Source organism: Gorilla gorilla, chromosome Y, assembly GCF_029281585.2.
Source record: "Gorilla gorilla gorilla isolate KB3781 chromosome Y, NHGRI_mGorGor1-v2.1_pri, whole genome shotgun sequence".
Taxonomy (NCBI): Eukaryota; Metazoa; Chordata; class Mammalia; order Primates; family Hominidae; genus Gorilla; species Gorilla gorilla.
The window spans coordinates 7,900,043-7,920,067 of record NC_073248.2 but is presented as its reverse complement, the minus strand read 5'-3'; the positions used below and the strand labels follow the sequence as shown (position 1 = coordinate 7,920,067).

The 20,025-nt window shown below is 45.5% G+C and overlaps 1 protein-coding gene across 1 annotated transcript; it reads left to right on the top strand.

Annotated features, from left to right (window-relative positions):
• Positions 1–1,413: 1,413 nt before the first annotated feature.
• LOC101148206 (cytokine receptor like factor 2) lies at positions 1,414–19,720 on the top strand. Its single transcript, XM_031006795.3, has 7 exons — positions 1,414–1,499; positions 3,733–3,899; positions 8,005–8,138; positions 12,189–12,351; positions 14,032–14,152; positions 16,935–17,019; positions 19,015–19,720. The coding sequence occupies exons 1-7, from the start codon at positions 1,441–1,443 to the stop codon at positions 19,246–19,248; spliced, it is 963 nt and encodes a 320-aa protein (XP_030862655.3). The 5' UTR covers positions 1,414–1,440; the 3' UTR covers positions 19,249–19,720.
• The last annotated feature ends 305 nt before the right edge of the window (positions 19,721–20,025 follow it).

Sequence of the window (20,025 nt, the reverse complement as noted above, 5' to 3'; positions counted from 1 at the left end):
GGTTCACTGTACCCCATCTTTCCAAACCTGTAACTGACTTCTTTGACAGTGAGAGACTTGGCCGGGTGCTGTGGCTCACGCCTGTAATCCCAGCACTTTGGGAAGCCGAGGTGGGCGGATCACGAGGTCAGGAGATGGAGACCATCCTGGCTAACATGGTGAAACCCCGTCTCTACTAAAAAATACAAAAAATCAGCCGGGCGTGGTGGCACGTGCCTGTAGTCCCAGCTACTTGGGAGGCTGAGGCAGGAGAATGGCATGAACCCGGGAGGCAAAGCTTGCAGTGAGCCGAGATCGCACCACTGCACTCCAGCCTGGGCCACAGAGTGAGACTCTGTCTGAAAAAAAAAAAGAGACTTGGCTTTCATTATCCAAAATATCATTACATGTTTGCTCAATCCTAAAATATTTCCACTGTCCCCGTTCAGAATTACAAACCCAGACTTCTTGAAACATCAAACCTACTGAAGTCTATGCAACCTTCCTAGCAAACGTAGAAAGTCTTCTTTACGGTTGGCCCATTTCTTTTCTTTTCTTTCTTTCTTTTTTTTTGATAGGGAGTCTTGCTGTGTCACCCAGGCTGGAGTGCAGTGACACGATCTCGGTTCACTACAACCTCTGCCTCCTGGGTTCAAGCCATTCTCCTGCCTCAGCCTCCCAGGTAGCTGGGATTACAGGTACCCACCACCATGTCCAGCTCATTTTTTTGTGTTTTTAGTAGAGATGGGGTTTCACCATGTTGGCCAGGCTGGTCTCAAACTCCTGACCTCGGGTGATCTACCCGCCTCGGCCTCCCAGTGTTAAGATTACAGACGTGAGCCGCTGCACCTGGCCGGTCCATTTCTGAAGTTGGTGTGTGTGGTGTTTTGAGAAAGACAGTAAGGTGGATCGATGGGGACAGTTTCCGATGCCACCTTAGGTATCCACAGGGGATGTGTCGTTGGATACATGATTGATGTATACAGATACATCTGTGCATGGCACTAGTGGGTGAACTTACCTTTTGCAAAAAGAAAAACAAAAACAAAAACAAAAGCATCCGGGTGCGGTGGCTCACGCCTGCAATCTCAGCACTTTGGGAGGCTGAGAGAGGCGGATCACGAGGTCAGGAGATCGAGACCATCCTGGCTAACACGGTGAAACCCCGTCTCTACTAAAAATATAAAATATTAGCCGGGCGTGGTGACAGGTGCCTGTAATCCCGGCTACTCGGGAGGCTGAGGCAGGGGAATCGCTTGAACCCTGGAGGCGGAGGTTGCAGTGAGCCGAGATCGTGCCATTGTACTCCAGCCTGGGTGACAGAGAGAGACTCCGTCTCAAAAAGAAAAATAAATTAAAAAAATAAAAAAATAAAATAGCGTTGCCTCACTGTGAACTTCATGCATCTCTCTGTGTCTAGGAGGAGTACAGATTCAGATCATCTACTTCAATTTAGAAACCATGCAGGTGACATGGAATGCCAGCAAATACTCTAGGACCAACCTGACTTTCCACTACAGGTAAGTGGCCCCCAGAAAGCGAACCCCACGCCCGGGGGGCTCAAAATCTCTCTTCTGAGCCGTCTGCGATCGGGAATGCTTGAGAACAAAAGTGTAAAGCATCAGACTGTGCAAGCCGGAATGTTTGTTCTGTGAAACCCTCAGGCCTCACCACAACCACAATCTCATTGCCCCAAACCTTCTTGCCAAGGGATGGCTGACTCACTCTCAAAATCACCTACATTCTTTTTTTTGTTTGTTTTTATTTTGAGTCGGAGTCTCGCTCTGTCGCCCAGGCTGGAGTGCAGTGGCGCAATCTCGGCTCACTGCAACCTCTGCCTCCCAGGTTCAAGCAATTCTCCTGCCTCAGCCTCCCGAGTAGCTGGGATTACAGGCACGCACCACCACGCTGGGCTAATTTTGTATTTTTAGTAGAGACGGGGTTTCACCGTGTTGGCCAGGCTGGTCTCGAACTCCTGACCTCAGGTGATCCACCCACCTCGGCCTCCCAAAGTGCTGGGATGACAGGCATGAGTCACGGCATCCGGATTGAAAATCACCTAGATTCTTCACGGGAGATTAACAGAGAGTTTTGTTCACCCAGAGCTCTGGGTGAACATGAAGTCTTATCCGCTAGGCAGCTGGGGAGGGAAAGACTCAGTCTCTGAAACATTTCACAGCCTTACCCGGGGCTACCCCCAACCCTGTGTCTCCCTGATGTGACTTTATTTTTATTTTTACTTTGGCTTAGTTAGACACCCAGAAGTATGCGTGCGAACATTGCAGGAAGGGTTTTTCCAATAAATTTAGTCATGGGTGGATGATTCTTCAGTTTGATAACAAACGAGATAAACGGCAAAGTGTACAGAACAGGGAAATTTTAAAACAAAGTTATTTGGAAAATAAGACTCACCGTTGGGAGACCGACGTGGGTGGATCATCTGAGATCAGGAGTTCCAAGACCATCCTGGCCAACATGGTGAAACCCCGTCTCCACTAAAAATACAAAAATTAGCCGGGCGTGGCGGCAGGTGCCTGTAATCCCAGCTACTCAAGAGGCTGAGGCAAGAGAATCGCTTCAACCTGGGAGACGGAGTTCACAGTGAGACGAGATTGCACCACCGCAATCCAGCCTGGCCGACAGAGCGAGACTGTCTCAAAAACAAAACAAAACAAAACAAAAACCTCACAAAAAGAAAAAAAAAGTGCTGGATTTTGCACGTGGTTGCAGAATTCAGCTCAGTTTCTTCCTCTGTAAAAGGGGCAGTTCTTGGGGGGTGTGTTGGCTCATGCCTGTTATCCCAGCATTTTGGGAGGCTGAGGGGGATGGATCACCTGAGGTCAGGAGTTCAAGACCAGCCTGGCCAACATGGTGAAACCTCGTCTCTACTAAAAATACAAAAAAATTAGCCGGGCGCGGGGGCGTGCGCCTGTAATCCCAGCAACTTGGGAGGCTGAGGCAGGAGAATCGCTTGAATCCGGGAGGCAGAGGTTGCAGTGGGCCGAGATCACGCCATTGCACTCCAGCCTGGGCAACAAGAGCAAAACTCTGTCTCAAAAAACAAACAAACAAACAAACAAACAAACAAACAAACAAAAAAACGGCCGGGCGCGGTGGCTCCCACCTGTAATCCCAGCACTCTGGGAGGCCGAGGCAGGTGGATCACCTGAGGTCAGGAGATCGAGACCAGCCTGGTCAACATGGTGAAATCCCGTCTCTACTAAAAACACAAAAATTAGCTGGGGGTGGTGGTGCGTGCCTGTAATCCCAGCTACTCAGGAGGCAGAGGCAGGAGAATCGCTTGAACCCGGGAGGCAGAGATTGCAATGAGCCGAGATCGTGCCACTGCACTCCAGCCTCAGGGACAGAGCGAGATACTGTCTTAAAAAAAAAAAAAAAAAAAAAAAAAGTCCGGGTGTGGTAGCTCACACCTCTAATCCCAGCACTTTGGGAAGCCAAGGTGTGTGGATCACCTGAGGTCAGGAGTTCCAGACCACCCTGGCCCCAGCATGGTGAAACCCTGTCTCCAGTAAAACTACAAAAATTATCTGTATACGGTGGCAGGTGCCTGTAATCTCAGCTACTCAGGAGGCTGAGACAGGAGAATGGTTTGAACGGGAGGCGGAGGTTGCAGTGAGCTGAGATCGCGCCATTGCACTCCAGCCTGGGCGACAAGAGCAAGACCCCATCTCTAAATAAATAAGAGATGCTTTTTTTGTTCTGTTGCTGAATGGTCGTCGTTTTAAACCACAGATTCAACGGTGATGAGGCCTATGACCAGTGCACCAACTACCTTCTCCAGGAAGGTCACACTTCGGGGTGCCTCCTAGACGCAGAGCAGCGAGACGACATTCTCTATTTCTCCATCAGGAATGGGACGCACCCCGTCTTCACCGCAAGTCGCTGGATGGTTTATTACCGTAAGTATTGTAAAGCCAGCTCACCATGCTTTTCAGTACTTCCTTCGGCTTATTACCACAAGGACTGAAAACCAAGCTCATGCAAATCGCCGGACCCATGATTACCGTTAACTATTGAGAAGCAAGCTCACCATGCCTTTCAGTACTTCCTTCAGCTTATTACTGTAAGTAACGAAAAACCAAGCTCCAGCCAGTCGCGGGATCAGTGATTCCCGTAACTATTGAAAAGGAAGCTCAGCAGAGTTTTCAGTACTTCCTTCAGCTTATTACCATAAGTACTGAAAAGCTCATGCAAATCGGCGGATCCATGATTACCGTAACAATTGAAAAGCAAGCTCAGCACGCTTTTCACTACTTCCTTCAGCTGATTACCGTAAGTACCGAAAAGCAATCTCATGTAGTCGCTGGATCAATGATTACCGTAACTACTGAAAAGCAACCCAGCCTACTTTTCACTACTTCCTTCAGCTTATTACCATAAGTACTGAAAAGCTCATGCAAATCACCGGATCCATGATTACCATAACTATTGAAAAGCAAGCTCAGAATGCTTTTCAGTACGTCCTTCAGCTTATTACCGTAAGTAATGAAAAGCAAGCTTATGCCAGTCGCGGGATCCATGATTACCGTAACAATTGAAAAGCAAGCCGAGCACGCTTTTCAGTACTTCCTTCAGGTTATTACCATAAGTACTGAAAAGCTCATGCAAATCACCAGATCCATGATTACCATAACTATTGAAAAGCAAGCTCACCATGCTTTTCGTACTTCCTTCAGCTTATTACCATAAGTACTGAAAACCAAGCTCATGCAAGTCACTGGATCAGTGATTACCGTAGCTATTAAAAAGCAAGCTCACCATGCTTTTCAGTACTTACTTCAGCTTATTACCATAAGTACTGAAAAGCAAGCTCTAGCAAGTCGCAGGATCAGTGATTCCCGTAACTATTGAAAAGCAGCCCAGCATCCTTTTCACTACTTCCTTCAGCTTATTGCCATAAATACAAAAGCTCATGCAAATAACCGGATCCATGATTACCATAACTATTGAAAAGCAAGCTCACCATACTTTTCATTACTTCCTTCAGCTGATTACCATAAGTACTGAAAAGCAAGCTCTCGCAAGTCGCGGGATCAATGATTACCATAACTATTGAAAAGCAAGCTCAGCATGCTTTTCAGTACTTCCTTCAGCTGATTACCATAAGTACCGAAAAGCAAGGTCTCGCAAGTCGCGGGATCAATGATTACCGTAACGATTGAAAAGCAAGCCCAGCACACTTTTCAGTACCCCTTCATCTCCTTACCTCCAGTTACTTTCAGTAAGTTCTGAAAATCAAGCTCATGGACCATTGGCCACTAGAGCCCGGTGCCCAGCTCCTGACTCCAAGTGGGAAGAAACCGGCCTTCCAGGAAGTTCCCTCTTACACGCACACTGGTTGGGGATTGAATCTGCCCCCAGTGGGGAGACCAGATGACCCTGGGAGACTGTGATTTAAGGGAATGAATTAAAGGCGGGGCGCGGTGGCTCACGCCTGTAATCCCAGCACTATGGGAGGCCAAGGCGGGCGGATCACTTGAGGTCTGGAGTTCGAGACCAGCCTCACCAACATGGTGAAACCCCATCTCTACAAACAAATAAACAAACAAACAAAAAATTAGCCGGGCTGGTGGCGCATGCCTGTAATCCTAGCTGTTCGGGAGGCTGAGGCAGGGGAATTACTTGAACCTGGGAGGCAGAGGCTGCAGTGAGCCACGATGGTGCCACTGCACTCCAGCCTGGGCGATTTATAAATTCATTATTTAAAAATAAATAAGGCCCAGGGTGGTGGCTCTCCCCTGTAATCCCAGTACTTTGGGAGACCAAGGCGGGCGGATCACTTGAGGTCTGGAGTTCGAGACCAGCCTTGCCAACATGGTGAAACCCCGTCTCTATTAAAAATAATAATAAAAAAATTAGCCAGGTGTGGTGGCGCACGCTTGTAATCCCAGCTACTCGGGAGGCTGAGGCAGGGAAATTGCTTGAACCCGGGAGGCGGAGGCTGCAGTGAGCCAAGACGGTGCCACTGCACTGAAGCCTAGGCGATTTATAAATTTATTATTTAAAAATAAATAAGGCCCAGGGCGGTGGCTCTCCCCTGTAATCCCAGTACTTTGGGAGGCCAAGGCAGGGGGATCACGTGATGTGGGGAGTTCGAGACCAGCCTGACCAACATGGAGAAACTCCATCTCTATTAAAAATACATAGTTAGCCGGGCTTGGTGGTGCATGCCTGTAATCCCAGCTACTCGGGACGCTGAGGCAGGAGAATCGCTTGAATCTGGGAGGCGGAGTTTGTGGTGAGCCGAGATCGCGCCATTGCACTCCAGCCTGGGCAACAAGAGTGAAACTCCATCTCAAATAAATAAACTCATTAAATTAAATAAGGGAATTAATTAGAGATGCCCTCTGGTGCCCTGCCTACACACACACACACACACACACACACACACACAGAGTGAGCTGGAAATACTCTCTCATCCTCATCCCACTCACTGGATTTTCTCTTTTTTTTTTTTTTTTTTTTTTTGAGAGAGAGAGGGTCTTGCTCTGTTGCCCAGGCTGGTTTTCTTATGTGCGTTGAGAACTGGCTGTTAAGTCTCGGGTGAGGAAATGAGGGACAAATGTAGGGAAACCCTGTTTCCAAAATGTTTATTGTTTATCCTAGAATTCTGTAAGGCTGTCTTTCTTTTTTACTTTTTTATTTTTTTAGAGGTAGGGGAAACGGATCTGTTTGAGAATCCGGTGAGAACTATGAACTCTTTATTCGCAAATTACTTACAGATACTGGGTGCGTTTCCTGGGCTATAATAGGTCACCACAAACTGGAGGCTTAAAACAGCAGAAATTTATTCTCTCCCAGTTCTGAAGCCCACAAGTCTGAGATGGAGATGTCTGAGAGCCGCATTCCCTCTGGAGGCTCTAAGGGAGGGTCCTTCCTGCCTCTCCCAGCTCCTGGGGGCTCCAGGCATCCCTGGGCTTGTGGCCGCATCACTCCAGTCTCTGCCTCCCTCTGCATGTGGCCTTCTCCTCTGTGTCTGTGTCTCCTCTTCTGTCTCTTACAAAGACAGCTGTCATTGGATTTAGGGCTCACCTTACTCCAGAATGATCTCACCTCAAGGTCCTTCACCTAATTACATCTGCAGAGAACCTATTTCCAAATCCGGTCTCATTCCAGGTCCTGGGCTTTAGGATGTGGACAGATGTTTCTGGGGGCCGCTGTTCCATCCGGTATAATTATATTCAGTTCCTTCCAGGGTTCTAGGGGAGGATCCTTCCCACCTCTCCCAGCTCCTGGGGGCTCCAGGCATCCCTGGGCTTGTGGCCGCATCACTCCAGTCTCTGCCTGCATCTGCACGTGGCCTCCTCCTCTGTGTCTGTGTCTCCTCCTCTGTCTCCGAGAAGGACACCTGTCATTGGATTTAGAACCCTTCCTTCTCCAGTATGACCTCATCCTAACTAACTGAATCTATAATGATCCTTTTTTTTTTTTTTTTTTTTTTTTTTGAGACAGTCTCGCTCTGTCACCCAGGCTGGAGTGCAGTGGCTCAATCTCGGCTCACCGCAACCTCCGCCTCCCGGGTTCAAGCGATTCTCCTGCCTCAGCCTCACTAATAGCTGGAATTACAAGCGCCGGCCACCATGCCTGTATTTTTAGTAGAGACGGGGTTTTAGCATATTGGCCAGGCTGGTCTCGAACTCCTGACTTCAGGTGATCCACCCGCCTCGGCCTTCTAAAGGATCCTATTTTTAAATACAGTTCCATTCTGAGTTTCTGGGGAGTTGGGATTTTAACATATATTTTTGTGGGGGACTTAATGTAGCCCGTAACAGACACACAGGACATTTTCCGCAGAATTTTAGAGAGTTCCTTCCTTCACAAACGTACAGGTTCTCGGAGCTCTGGTGGAAGCTTCTCCTATAAAAGTAATGAGGACGGGTGAACCCCGAGATCCATAAGGCATTAAGGGGAGGAGGGGTACAGGCTAGAGAAAGGGGATGAGGTCAGCCTGTCACAATCAGCTCAGAGAGGAGGGACGTCGCTTCCGTTATTTCTTCTTCTCAGTGAAACCCAGTTCCCCGAAGCACGTGAGATTTTCGTGGCATCAGGACGCAGTGACGGTGACGTGTTCTGACCTGTCCTACGGGGATCTCCTCTATGAGGTTCAGTACCGGAGCCCCTTCGACACCGAGTGGCAGGTGAGCCGGGCGGCCGCGACTCAGGGCGATGGTGGCTGAGCTTCCCCCGGGTGCGGGCTGTGGGATTCGCTGTTTCATCAGACCCCGCTCCCCTCTGTCTACACCTTCCTGAATTCCACTCTGCTGTACCTTCCTGAGAGAGCTCTAGTCCAGCTTGGCTTTTTCATGTTTCTCTCTGTGTCTCTGAGGGGTCTCCAGAGAAAGAGAACCAATAATATGTCTGTCTGTCTGTCTATCAATCTATTTATCTATCTATCTATCAATCTATCTATCTCATTCTATTTTAGCTCTATCTCTATCTATCTATCTGTGTATCTATATAATTCTATTTCTATCTCTTTCAATCTATCAATCTATCTATCTCATTCTATTTTATCTCTATCTCTGTCTTTCAATCTATCTCATTCTATTTTCTCTATTAACTCTCTTTGTTCTATCTATCTCTCTATTGCTCTATCCATATGTATTTTACCTACCAACTCTCTTTTATCTATCTATGTACGATCAATCTTCTATATATATCATCCCTATCTCTATGTAGTTCAACTATCTATCATCTCTATCTAACTACCTACCTATTATCTCTATTCTACCATCTACTATCCTATCTATGTATTTATCTATCTACGTATGTATCTATATATCTATCATCTATCCGTCTCTATCTAAGTATCATCTATCTATCTACTTCTCTGTATCATCTGTCTGTCTGTCTCTCTGTCTATCTATCTATCTATCTATCTATCTATCTATCTATCTATGTATCATCTATTTATCTCTATCATCTATGTATCATCTATCTCTCTATCATCTATCTATGTATCATCTATCAACTCTGTCATCTCTCTGTTTTATCTATTTATCTATCATTTCTTTATCTGTCTACCTCTAGTCCTATCTCTATTTCTATCTCTACACACCTGTCTCTCTCTACACACACACACACACACACACAGACACACAAACACAGGCACACAGACACACACAGACACACACAGACACACACAGGCACACACACACAGTCATGTGCTGCCTAACGACCTTTTGGTCATCAGCAGACTGCATATATCACGGTAGTCTCCTATGATTATCACACAGCTGTCCTATGCAGCTGTCCCAATTATTTTCTTCTATACCATATTTTTCCTGTAGCTTCTCTGTTTATATATGTTTAGATACACAAATACTTACCCTTGCGTTAGGTTTGTCTGCAGTATTCAGTACAGTAACGTGCTGTATGGGTGTGTAGCTGAAGAGCAATTTACTATACAGCCTAGGTGTGCAGCGGGCTAGACCAGCTAGGTGTGTGTAAGTAAACTCTAGAATATTCTCATAATGAAGAAATCACCTCACAATGCATTTCTCAAAACATGTCCCCATCGTTAAGCAATGCATGACTGTATATCTACCTATATGTGTGTGTACACACACACACATATACACACACATATGTACGTACCTTATATACACAGCTTATATATACATATATACACATGCATATACATACACATATAGATACACAGCTTATATACACACATATATACATACCTTATATACGCATATTTATACACACGTATATACACACCTTGTATACACACATATATATACACACACATACACAGCTTATATACACATATATATACACACACATATATGCACAGCTTATATACACATATATATACACACACATATATGCACAGCTTATATACACATATATATACACACACATATATGCACAGCTTATATACACATATATATACACACACATATATGCACAGCTTATATACACAGCTTATATACACATATATATACACCTATATATGCACCTTATATACACAGCTTATATACACATATTTATACACACGTATACACACACCGTATATACACACACATATATACACACATATACACAGCTTATATACACATATATACACACACATATATACATACCTTATATACGCATGTTTATACACACGTATAAACACATCTTATATACACACATATATATACACACATATATATACACACACACACAGCTTATATACACATATATATACACACACATATGCACAGCTTATATACACAGAGCTTATATACACGTATATATACACGTATATATGCACCTTATATACACAGCTTATATACACATATATACACACATATATACATACCTTATATATGCATATTTATACACACATATATACACATCTTATATACACACATATATACGCACATACACAGCTTATATACACATATATATACCCACACATATATGCACAGCTTATATACACAGCTTATATACACGTATATATGCACCTTATATACACAGCTTATATACACACATATATACATACCTTATATATGCATATTTATACACACATATATACACATCTTATATACACATATATATATACACACACACAGCTTATATACACATATATATACACACACATATGCACAGCTTATATACACGTATATATGCACCTTATATACACAGCTTATATACACATATTTATACACACGTATACACACACCTTATATACACACATATATACACACATATACACAGCTTATATACACAGCTTATATACACATATATATACACACATGTATATACACACACTATATATACACACACCTTTTATATATATACACACACAGCTTATATACACATACATATACACACATATATACACACATATATATACACACACATATATACAGAGCTTATATACACATATATACACACTTTTATATACATACCTTATATATACAGCTTATATACACATATATACACACGTACATACACACCTAATATACACAGCTTATATATACACATATATACACACATACATATATACACACCTGACATACACAGCTTATATACACACATATATACACACACATATAGATACACAGCTTATATATACACATATATACACATATACACAGCTTCTATACACAGAGATATATACACACCTTATACACACAGCTTATATATACACATTTATATATACACACCTTATATATATACAGCTTATACACACATATATAAATATAGATATAGAGATATCTTATTGGTATATATATCTACAAACATATATAAACTATATATGTATAAACTGATACATAGAATAGAACATTCATCTGTATCTTTATATCCATTTATATCTGTAAAGATATGTAGATACAGGCTGGATGCAGCGGCTCACACCTTTAATCCCAGCACTTTGGGAGGCCGAGGAGGGTGGATCACCTGAGGTCAGGAGTTCAAGACCAGCCTGGCCAACGTGGTGAAACCCCGTCTCTGCTAAAAATACAAAAATCAGCCGAGCATGGTGGTGCCTGTAATCCCAGCTACTCGGGAGGCTGAGGCACAAGAATTGCTTGAACCCGACAGGCAGAGGTTGCAGTGAGCCGAGACCGCACCACTGCACTCCAGCCTGGGCAACAGAGCAAGACTCTGTCTCAGTAAATAAGTAAATAATATTTTAAAATAATAATAAAGTAAATACAGGCCAGGCACAGTGGCTCATGCCTGTAATCCCAGTACTGTTGGAGGCCAAGGCAGGAGGATCGCTTGAGCCCAGGAGTTGTTGACCAGCTTGGGCAACAGAGCGAGACCCCATCTGTTTTTTTTTTTTTAGACGCAGTCCTGCTCTGTCACCCAGGCTGGAATGCAGTGGTGCGATCTCTGCTCACTACAACCTCTGCCTCCCAGGTTCAAGCGATTCTCCTGCCTCAGCCTCCCAAGTAGCTGGGATTACAGGCACCTGCCACCACGCCTGGCTAATTTTTGTATTATCAGTAGAGACGGGGTTTCTCCATGTTGGCCAGGCTGGTCTCGAGCTTGTGACCTCAGGTGATCCACCCGCCTCAGCCTCCCAAAGCATTGGGTTTACAGGCGTGAGCCACCGTGTCCAGCCTCGCGGCTGCATTCTTGAAGTCAGCGAGACTGTGAACCCTCCAGAAGGAAAACTCCGGACAGACAGTTTACATCACTAATCATTGTGTGTGTGTGTGTGTCTGTGTGTGTGTGTGTTTCTCCAGTCCAAACAGGAAAATACCTGCAACGTCACCATAGAAGGCTTGGATGCTGAGAAGTGTTACTCTTTCTGGGTCAGGGTGAAGGCTATGGAGGATGTATATGGGCCAGACACATACCCAAGCGACTGGTCAGAGGTGACGTGCTGGCAGAGAGGCGAGATTCGGGGTAATGCTTGTTACGCGGCAGTGTCCCATAGCCTTGTCACCAGGCTGGAGTAGGCATAGCCACTGCCTTCCTGGGAGGTGGGAGGGAGGGTGTCCTGCCTTCGAGGTGGGAGGCAGGGTGTCCTATCTTCCCTGGAGGTGGGAGGGAGGGTGTCCTGCCTTCCCGGGAGGTGGGAGGGAGGGTGTCCTGCCTTCGAGGTGGGAGGGAGGGTGTCCTGCCTTCCCAGGAGGGTGTGTCTGAGCAAGCTCAGCCTTCTGTCATCCTCCAGGGCCGCATCTGAAAGTAATTCCTCTCCTTGTTTCATTCTCGGGCTGCTTTCACTTGGGAGAGTTTTCTTTCTTTTGTTTTTTTGACAAACATTCTCATGGTGCCCAGGCTGGAGTGCAGTGGCGCGATCTCGGCTCCCTGCAACATCTGTCTCCCACGTTCAAGCGATTCTCCCGCCTCAGCCTCCCGAGTGGCTGGGATTACAGTGTACACGCCAGCACACCTGATTAAATGATTTTATTTTTTATTTTTTTATTTTTATTTTTATTTTTAGAGGGAGTCTCAGTCTGTGGTCCAGGCTGGAGTTCAGTGGCACGATCTTGGCTCACTGCAACCTCCGCCTCCCGAGTTCAAGTGATTCTCCTGCCTCAGCCTCCCAAGTAGCTGGGATTACAGGCACGCACCACCAAGCCCGCCTAATGTTTGTATTTTTAGTAGGGACGGGGTTTCCCCATATTGGCCAGGCTGGTCTCGAACTCCTGACCTTGTGATCCGCCCGCCTCGGCCTCCCAAAGTGCTGGGATTAAAGGCGTGAGCCACCGCGCCCGGCCTTCGACGTATGTTTTCAGGGGGCATGATTTAAGGAGCACAGCCACCAACACACGAAAGCAAGCTCTCATATGCTGTAAACAACTCCAGCAACCAGAAGCCTCCAAAGGCTGCATGTTGTACCTGCCCTTACTTCCTGGAGGTGGCTGTGGGATGTGTTGTTGTCCAGAGACACGGTGTCTCTTTCCAGGATATTTTCCATAGGAATCAAAATTTGCTGACACTAACATTCATTTAAAAAAAAAATAGGCCCATCTCTACTAAAAATACAAAAATTAGCCCGGTGTGATGGCGGATGCCTGTAGTCCCAGCTACTCGGGAGGCTAAGGCAGGAGAATTACTGTATTAAAAATACCAGACTGGGCTGGGCGCAGTGGCTCACGCCTGTCATCCCAGCACTTTGGGAGGCCGAGGCGGGTGGATCACGAGGTCCGGAGTTCGAGACCAGCCTGGCCAATATGGTGAAACCCCGTCTCTACTCAAAAATACAAAGAATTAGCCGGGCGTGGTGGCAGGTGCCTGTCATCCCAGCTGCTCGGGAGGCTGAGACAGGAGAATCGCTCGAATCCGGGAGGCAGGGGTTGCAGTGAGCTGAGATGGCACCACTGCACTCCAGCCTGGGCAACAGAGTGAGGTTCTGTCTCAAAAAAAAAAAAAAAAAAAAAATAAGTAAAAGATTTGCTGACACGAATATTTACAAAAAACAAAAACAAAACAAAAAACAAACAACAAGAACCAAGAAAAAAAAAAACAAACACCAAAAAATGAGGGAGAGTGGTTAGGGATGAGATGTAACATCATGTCGAAAACGTACAGCCGCACGTCATGTTGAAAACTTACAGCCGCCTTTTCGTTTTGTTTCAGATGCCTGTGCAGAGACACCAACGCCTCCCAAACCAAAGCTGTCCAAATTTATTTTAATTTCCAGCCTGGCCATCCTTCTGATGGTGTCTCTCCTCCTTCTGTCTTTATGGAAATTATGGAGGTAAGGATGACTCCTGCCGCCCGTGGGTGGAGGGACCTGCTTGCACAATGTCTGTGAAGTAGGAAAAAAGATTAATCGCCTGATAGAGTCATTTCCCTGGGCCTCAGTTTCCATACAATGCCCACTCTTCTGACGGTGCATTATAAGAAATTTCGGAGGGGCCGGGCATGGTGGCTCACACCTGTCATCCCAGCATTTGGGGAGACCGAGGCCGGCAGATCACGAGGTCATGAGTTCGAGACCAGCCTGGCCCACATGGTGAAACCCCATCTCTACTTAAAATAAAAAAAAATTAGCCGGGCATGGTGGTGCGCGCCTGTAGTCCCAGCTACTCGGGAGGCTGAGGCAGGAGAATGGCGTGAACCTGGGAGTCAGAGCTTGCAGTGAGCCGAGATCGCGCCACTGTACTCCAGCCTGGGCAACAGAGCAAGATTCTGTCTCAAAAAAAAAAAAAAAAAAAAAATTAGCCCTGCCAGGTGTGGTGGCTCATGTCTGTAATCCCAGCACTTTAGGAGACCGAGGCAGGTGGATCACCTGAGGTCAGGAGTTCGAGACCAGCCTGGCCAACATGGCGAAACCCCACCTCTACTAAAAATATAAAAATTAGCTGGGCGCATAATTATATATATTTATATTTATATATAATTATATATATTTATATATAATATATATAAATATATATAATTATATATATTTATATATAATATATATAAATATATATAATGTATATTTATATATAAATATATATAATGTGTATATATAAAAATATATATAATGTATATATATAAAATATATATTTTTATACAACTATATATTTAATTTAATATATATAAAATATATTAATATATATTTAATTTAATATATATAAAATATATTAATATATATTTAATTTAATATATATAAAATATATTAATATATATTTAATTTAATATATATAAAATATATTAATATATATTTAATTTAATATATGTAAATATAAATTTAATTTAATCTATATAAAAATATATATAAATATATATAATTTAATATATAATATATAAATAGATATAATTTAATATATAATATATAAATATATAATTTAATATATATAATATATATAAATATATATAAAAATATATATAATTATATAAATATATATAAAAATATATATAATTATATAAATATATATAAAAATATATATAATTATATAAATATATATAATACATAAAAATATGTATAAAATATATATGTAATTATATAAATATATATATATTTATAAAAATATAAAAATTAGCACCTGTAGTCCCAGCTGCTCCGGAGGCTGAGGCAGGAGAACCGCTTGAACCCAGGAGGCAGAGGTTGCCATGAGCTGAGATTGCACCATTATACTCCATCCTGGGCAACAACGGTGAAACTCTGTCTGAAACAAAGGAAAAAATAAAATTAGCTGGGCGTGGTAGCGTGCACTTGTAGTCCCAGCTATTTGGGAGGCTGAGGTGGAAGGACGGCTTGAGCTTGGGAGTTTAAGGCTGCAGTGAGCTGTGATTGCAGCACTGCACTCCAGCCTGGGTGACAGAGCACGATCCAGTCTCTCAAAAAGAAAACTAAAGAAGTCCAGGTAAGCTGGGCAACTTGGTGAGGGCAGCAAGAAGAATGGTCCAAGATCTAATATTGTCTTTGCTCCATCTCTCACTGAATTTTTGGCTTTGAATCCAGTGAGAGTTCTAGACGAAACAATATTCTTTCAGACCACAGAGAACTTTTCAAAAATGTGAGGTTGAGTCATTTTCTTATTTATTGATTTATTTATTTATGTATTTATTTTGACACGGAATCTCACTCTGTCACCCAGGCTGGAGTACAGTGGTGTGATCTTGGCTCACTGCAACCTTCGCCTCCCGGGTTCAAGCAATTCTCCTGCCTCAGCCTCCTGAGTAGCTGGGAGGTTGAGTCATTTTCTTATATATTTATTTATGTATGTATGTATTTACTTTGAGATGGAGTCTCACTCTGTCACCCAGGCTGGAGTACAGTGGCATGATCTCGGCTCACTGCCACCTCCGCCTCCTGGGTTCAAGCGATTCTCCTGCCTCAGCCTCCCCAGTAGCTGGGAGGTTGAGTCATTTTCTTATATATTTATTTATGTATTTATTTTGAGACTGAGTCTCACTCTGTCACCCAGGCTGGAGGGCAGTGGCGCGATCTCGGCTCACTGCAACCGCCACCTCCCAGATTCAAGCAATTCTCCTGCCTCAGCCTCCCAAGTAGCTGGGAGGTTGAGTCATTTTCTTATATATTTATTTATGTATTTATGTATTTATTTTGAGACTGAGTCTCACTCTGTCACCCAGGCTGGAGTGCAGTGGCGCGATCTCGGATCACTGAAACCTCTGCCTCCTGGGTTCACGCCATTCTCCAGCCTCAGACTCCCGAGTAGCTGGGACTACAGGTGCCCGCCACCACGCCCGGCTAATTTTTTTTTTGTATTTTTATTAGAGGGGGGTTTCACCATGTTGGCCAGTCTGGTCTCGAACTCCTGACCTCAGGTGATCCATCTGCCTCAGCCTCCCAAAGTGCTGGGATTACAGGCGTGAGCCACCGCGCCCGGCCTCCTGATGGGAACTTTATGAGGACCCCAGAGGCAGGGTCCCTGGGGAGCGGGAGGAGACACATGTGTCCATGTGGAAGGCCCCACTCTGCCATTCTTGGTCTGTCCCTGGGGTCCATGCCCTGTAGGTGCTTCTTGCCAACCCTTCCTGCGGGACTGTGGCCGACCTGACCACACTCTCCGTCTCTATTTCAGAGTGAAGAAGTTTCTCATGCCCAGCGTGCCAGACCCGAAATCCATCTTCCCTGGGCTCTTTGAGATACACCAAGGGAACTTCCAGGTATCCGCCCTCTCCTTGTGTCTCTTCTCCTCTCCACCAAGCAGGTGCACCTCTGCCTGCATTTCTATCTCTCTGAGCGCGACCCTTTTAGAGAACGACATTAACAGCTGGGTGCAGTGGCTCACGCGTCTCATCCCAGCCCTTTGGGAGGCCGAGGTGGGAGGCTCACTTCAGGTCAGGAGTTCGAGACCAGCCTGGCCAACATGTGAAACCCCATCTCTACTAAAAATACAAGGATTAGCTGGGCGTGCTGGCTCACTCCTGTAATCCCAGCGACTCTGGAGGCTGAGGCAGGAGAATCGCTTGAACTGTGGAGGCAGAGGTTGCAGTGAGCTGAGATTGTGCCATTGCGCTCCAGCCTGGGTGACAGAGTGAGACTCTGTCAAGAAAAAAAAAAAAAGAAGGAAGGAAGGGAAGGAAGGAGGGAGGAAAGGGGGAGAGAGGAAGGAAGGAAGGAAGTAAAGGAAGAAAGAAAAGAAAAGAAAGGAAAAAGAAAGAAAGAGAAAGAAAAAAGGAAAGAAAGAAAAAAGAAAAGGAAAAAAGAAAGAGAGAGAAAGAAGGAAAGAAAGAAAGGAAGAAAGGAAGGAAGAAAGAAAAATGGTTTGATCTCTGCTCACTGCAAACTCCACCTCCCGGGGTCAAATGATTCTCCTGCCTCAGCCTCCTGAGTAGCTGGGATCACAGGCACCCGCCACCACACCTGGCTAATTTTTTGTATTTTTGGTACAGAGGGGTTTTTTCACCATGTTGTCCAGGCTGGTCTCAAACTCAAGTCCACCCACCTTGGCCTCCCAAAGTGCTGGGATGACAGGCATGAGCCACCGTGCCCGGTTTGTGTGTCCTATGTGTTGATTTTAATGCTGGTCAGCTGTGTCTGAATTTCAAAGGGAAGAGGGTATAAAGAAGCATGTCCAACTCTGACTTGCCATTATGGCTCAAACTAGGTGTTTTTTGTTTTTTTGTTTTTTTGTTTTTTTTTTTTAAGACACAGTCTCGCTCTGTCGCCCAGGCTGGAGTGCAGTGGCGCGATCTCGGCTCACCGCAACCTCTGCCTCCCGGGTTCACGCCATTCTCCTGCCTCAGCCTCCCAAGTAGCTGGGACTACAGGTGCCTGCCACCATGCCCAGCTAATTTTTTGTATTTTTCATAGAGACGGGGTTTCACCCTGTTAGCCGGGATGGTCTCAATCTCCTGACCTCGTGATCCACCCGCCTCGGCCTCCCAAAGTGCTGGGATAACAGGTGTAAGCCGCCACGCCCGGCTGGCTCAAACTAGGTTTTAACTTAACTTTGGAATCACCTTGGCTGACTGGAGAGTCCGTCAGTCTGTTGGAGGGCTTAGAATTTTATTTTTGGGGGCCAGGCGTGATGGCTCACGCCTTTGATCCCAGCACTTTGGGAGGCCGAGTCGGGTGGATCACCTGAGGTTGGGAGTTCGAGTCCAGCCTGACCAACATGGTGAAACCCCGTCTCTACTAAAAATACAAAATTAGCCGCGTGTGGTGGCGGGTGCCTGTAATCCCAGCTACTTGGGAGGCTGAGGCAGGAGAATCGCTTGAACCGGGTAGGCGGAGGCTGCAGTGAGCCGAGATCGCACCGTTGCACTCCAGCCTGGGAAACAAGAGTGAAATGCCGTCTTAAAAAAAAAAAAAAATATTTTTGGTTTACAAGGGTATTGGTGTCAGAGCTCCTGGATGCCCCAAACAAGAGCTTTGTAAGGGCTCAGACCTCCCAGATGAGAGGGCTTTCCTGTTCCATTGGGAATGGTGTTGTTTCTTGGGAAGAAAGAAAGAGAGAGAGAGAGAAAGAGAGAAAGAAAGAAAGAGAAAGAAAGAAAGAAAGATAAAGAAAGAAAGAGAAAAGAAAAGAAAGAGAGAAAGAGAAAGAAAGAGAAAGATGTCCAGGGATGTCTGTGGTGGGTACCGTCTGTACGGATGCTCAGGACGCTGTCTGTGGTGTCTCCACTGTGTTTGAGCTAGAATGTTCTTCCTGGTAGGAGTGGATCACAGACACCCAGAACGTGGCCCACCTCCACAAGATGGCAGGTGCAGAGCAAGAAACTGGCCCCGAGGAGCCCCTGGTGGTCCAGTTGGCCAAGACTGAAGCCGAGTCTCCCAGGATGCTGGACCCACAGACCGAGGAAAAGAGGCCTCTGGGGGATCCCTCCAGCTTCCCCACCAGCCCCTCCAAGGCGGTGATGTGGTCGCAATCGGGGGCTTCACCTTTGTGATGAATGACAGCTCCTACGTGGCGTTGTGATGGACACACCAGTCTCAAAGTCAACGTCAGGATCCACGTTGACATTTAAAGACAGAGGGACTGTCCCGGGGACTCCACACCACCATGGAGGGGAAGTCTCCACGCCAATGATGGTAGGACTAGGAGACTCTGAAGACCCAGCCTCACCGCCTACTGCAGCCACTGCCCTGCTAACTTTCCCCCACATGAGTCTCTGTGTTCCAAGGCTTGATGGCAGATGGGAGCCGATTGCTCGAGGAGAGTTACTTCCAGTTCCTTTTCGTGCCTGAACGTTGTCACATAAACCCCAAGGCAGCACGTCCAAAATGCCGTAAAACCATCTTCCCACTCTGTGAGTCCCCAGTTCCGTCCATGTACCATTCCCATAGCATTGGATTCTCGGAGGATTTTTTGTTCGTTTGTTTTGAGACAGAGTCTCACTCTGTCGCCCAGGCCGGAGTGCAGGGGCGCGATCTTGGCTCACTGCAACCTCCGCCTCCCGAGTTCAAGCGATTCTCCCGCCTCAGCCTCCTGAGTACCTGGGATTACAGCTGCCCGCCACCACGCCCGGCTAATTTTTGTATTTTTAGTAGAGATGGGGTTTCACCACGTTGGCCAGGGTGGTCTTGAACTCCTAACCTCAGGTGATCCACCTGCCTTGGCCTCCCAAAGTACTGGGATTACAGGCGTGAGCCACTGTCCCCAGCATTTTTTTTTTTTTTTGAGACGGAGTCTCACTCTGTTGCCCAGGCTGGAGTGCAGTGGCTCA

What these genes read in the sequence shown, in the direction of transcription:
- LOC101148206 (XM_031006795.3), top strand. Translation starts at nt 1,441, where the DNA reads ATGCAGGTGACATGGAATGCCAGCAAATACTCTAGGACCAACCTGACT. An exon ending in CCTTCGACACCGAGTGGCAG is followed by an intron (nt 8,139 to 12,188) that starts GTGAGCCGGGCG and finishes GTGTTTCTCCAG; the next exon opens with TCCAAACAGGAAAATACCTG. An exon ending in TACACCAAGGGAACTTCCAG is followed by an intron (nt 17,020 to 19,014) that starts GTATCCGCCCTC and finishes TCTTCCTGGTAG; the next exon opens with GAGTGGATCACAGACACCCA.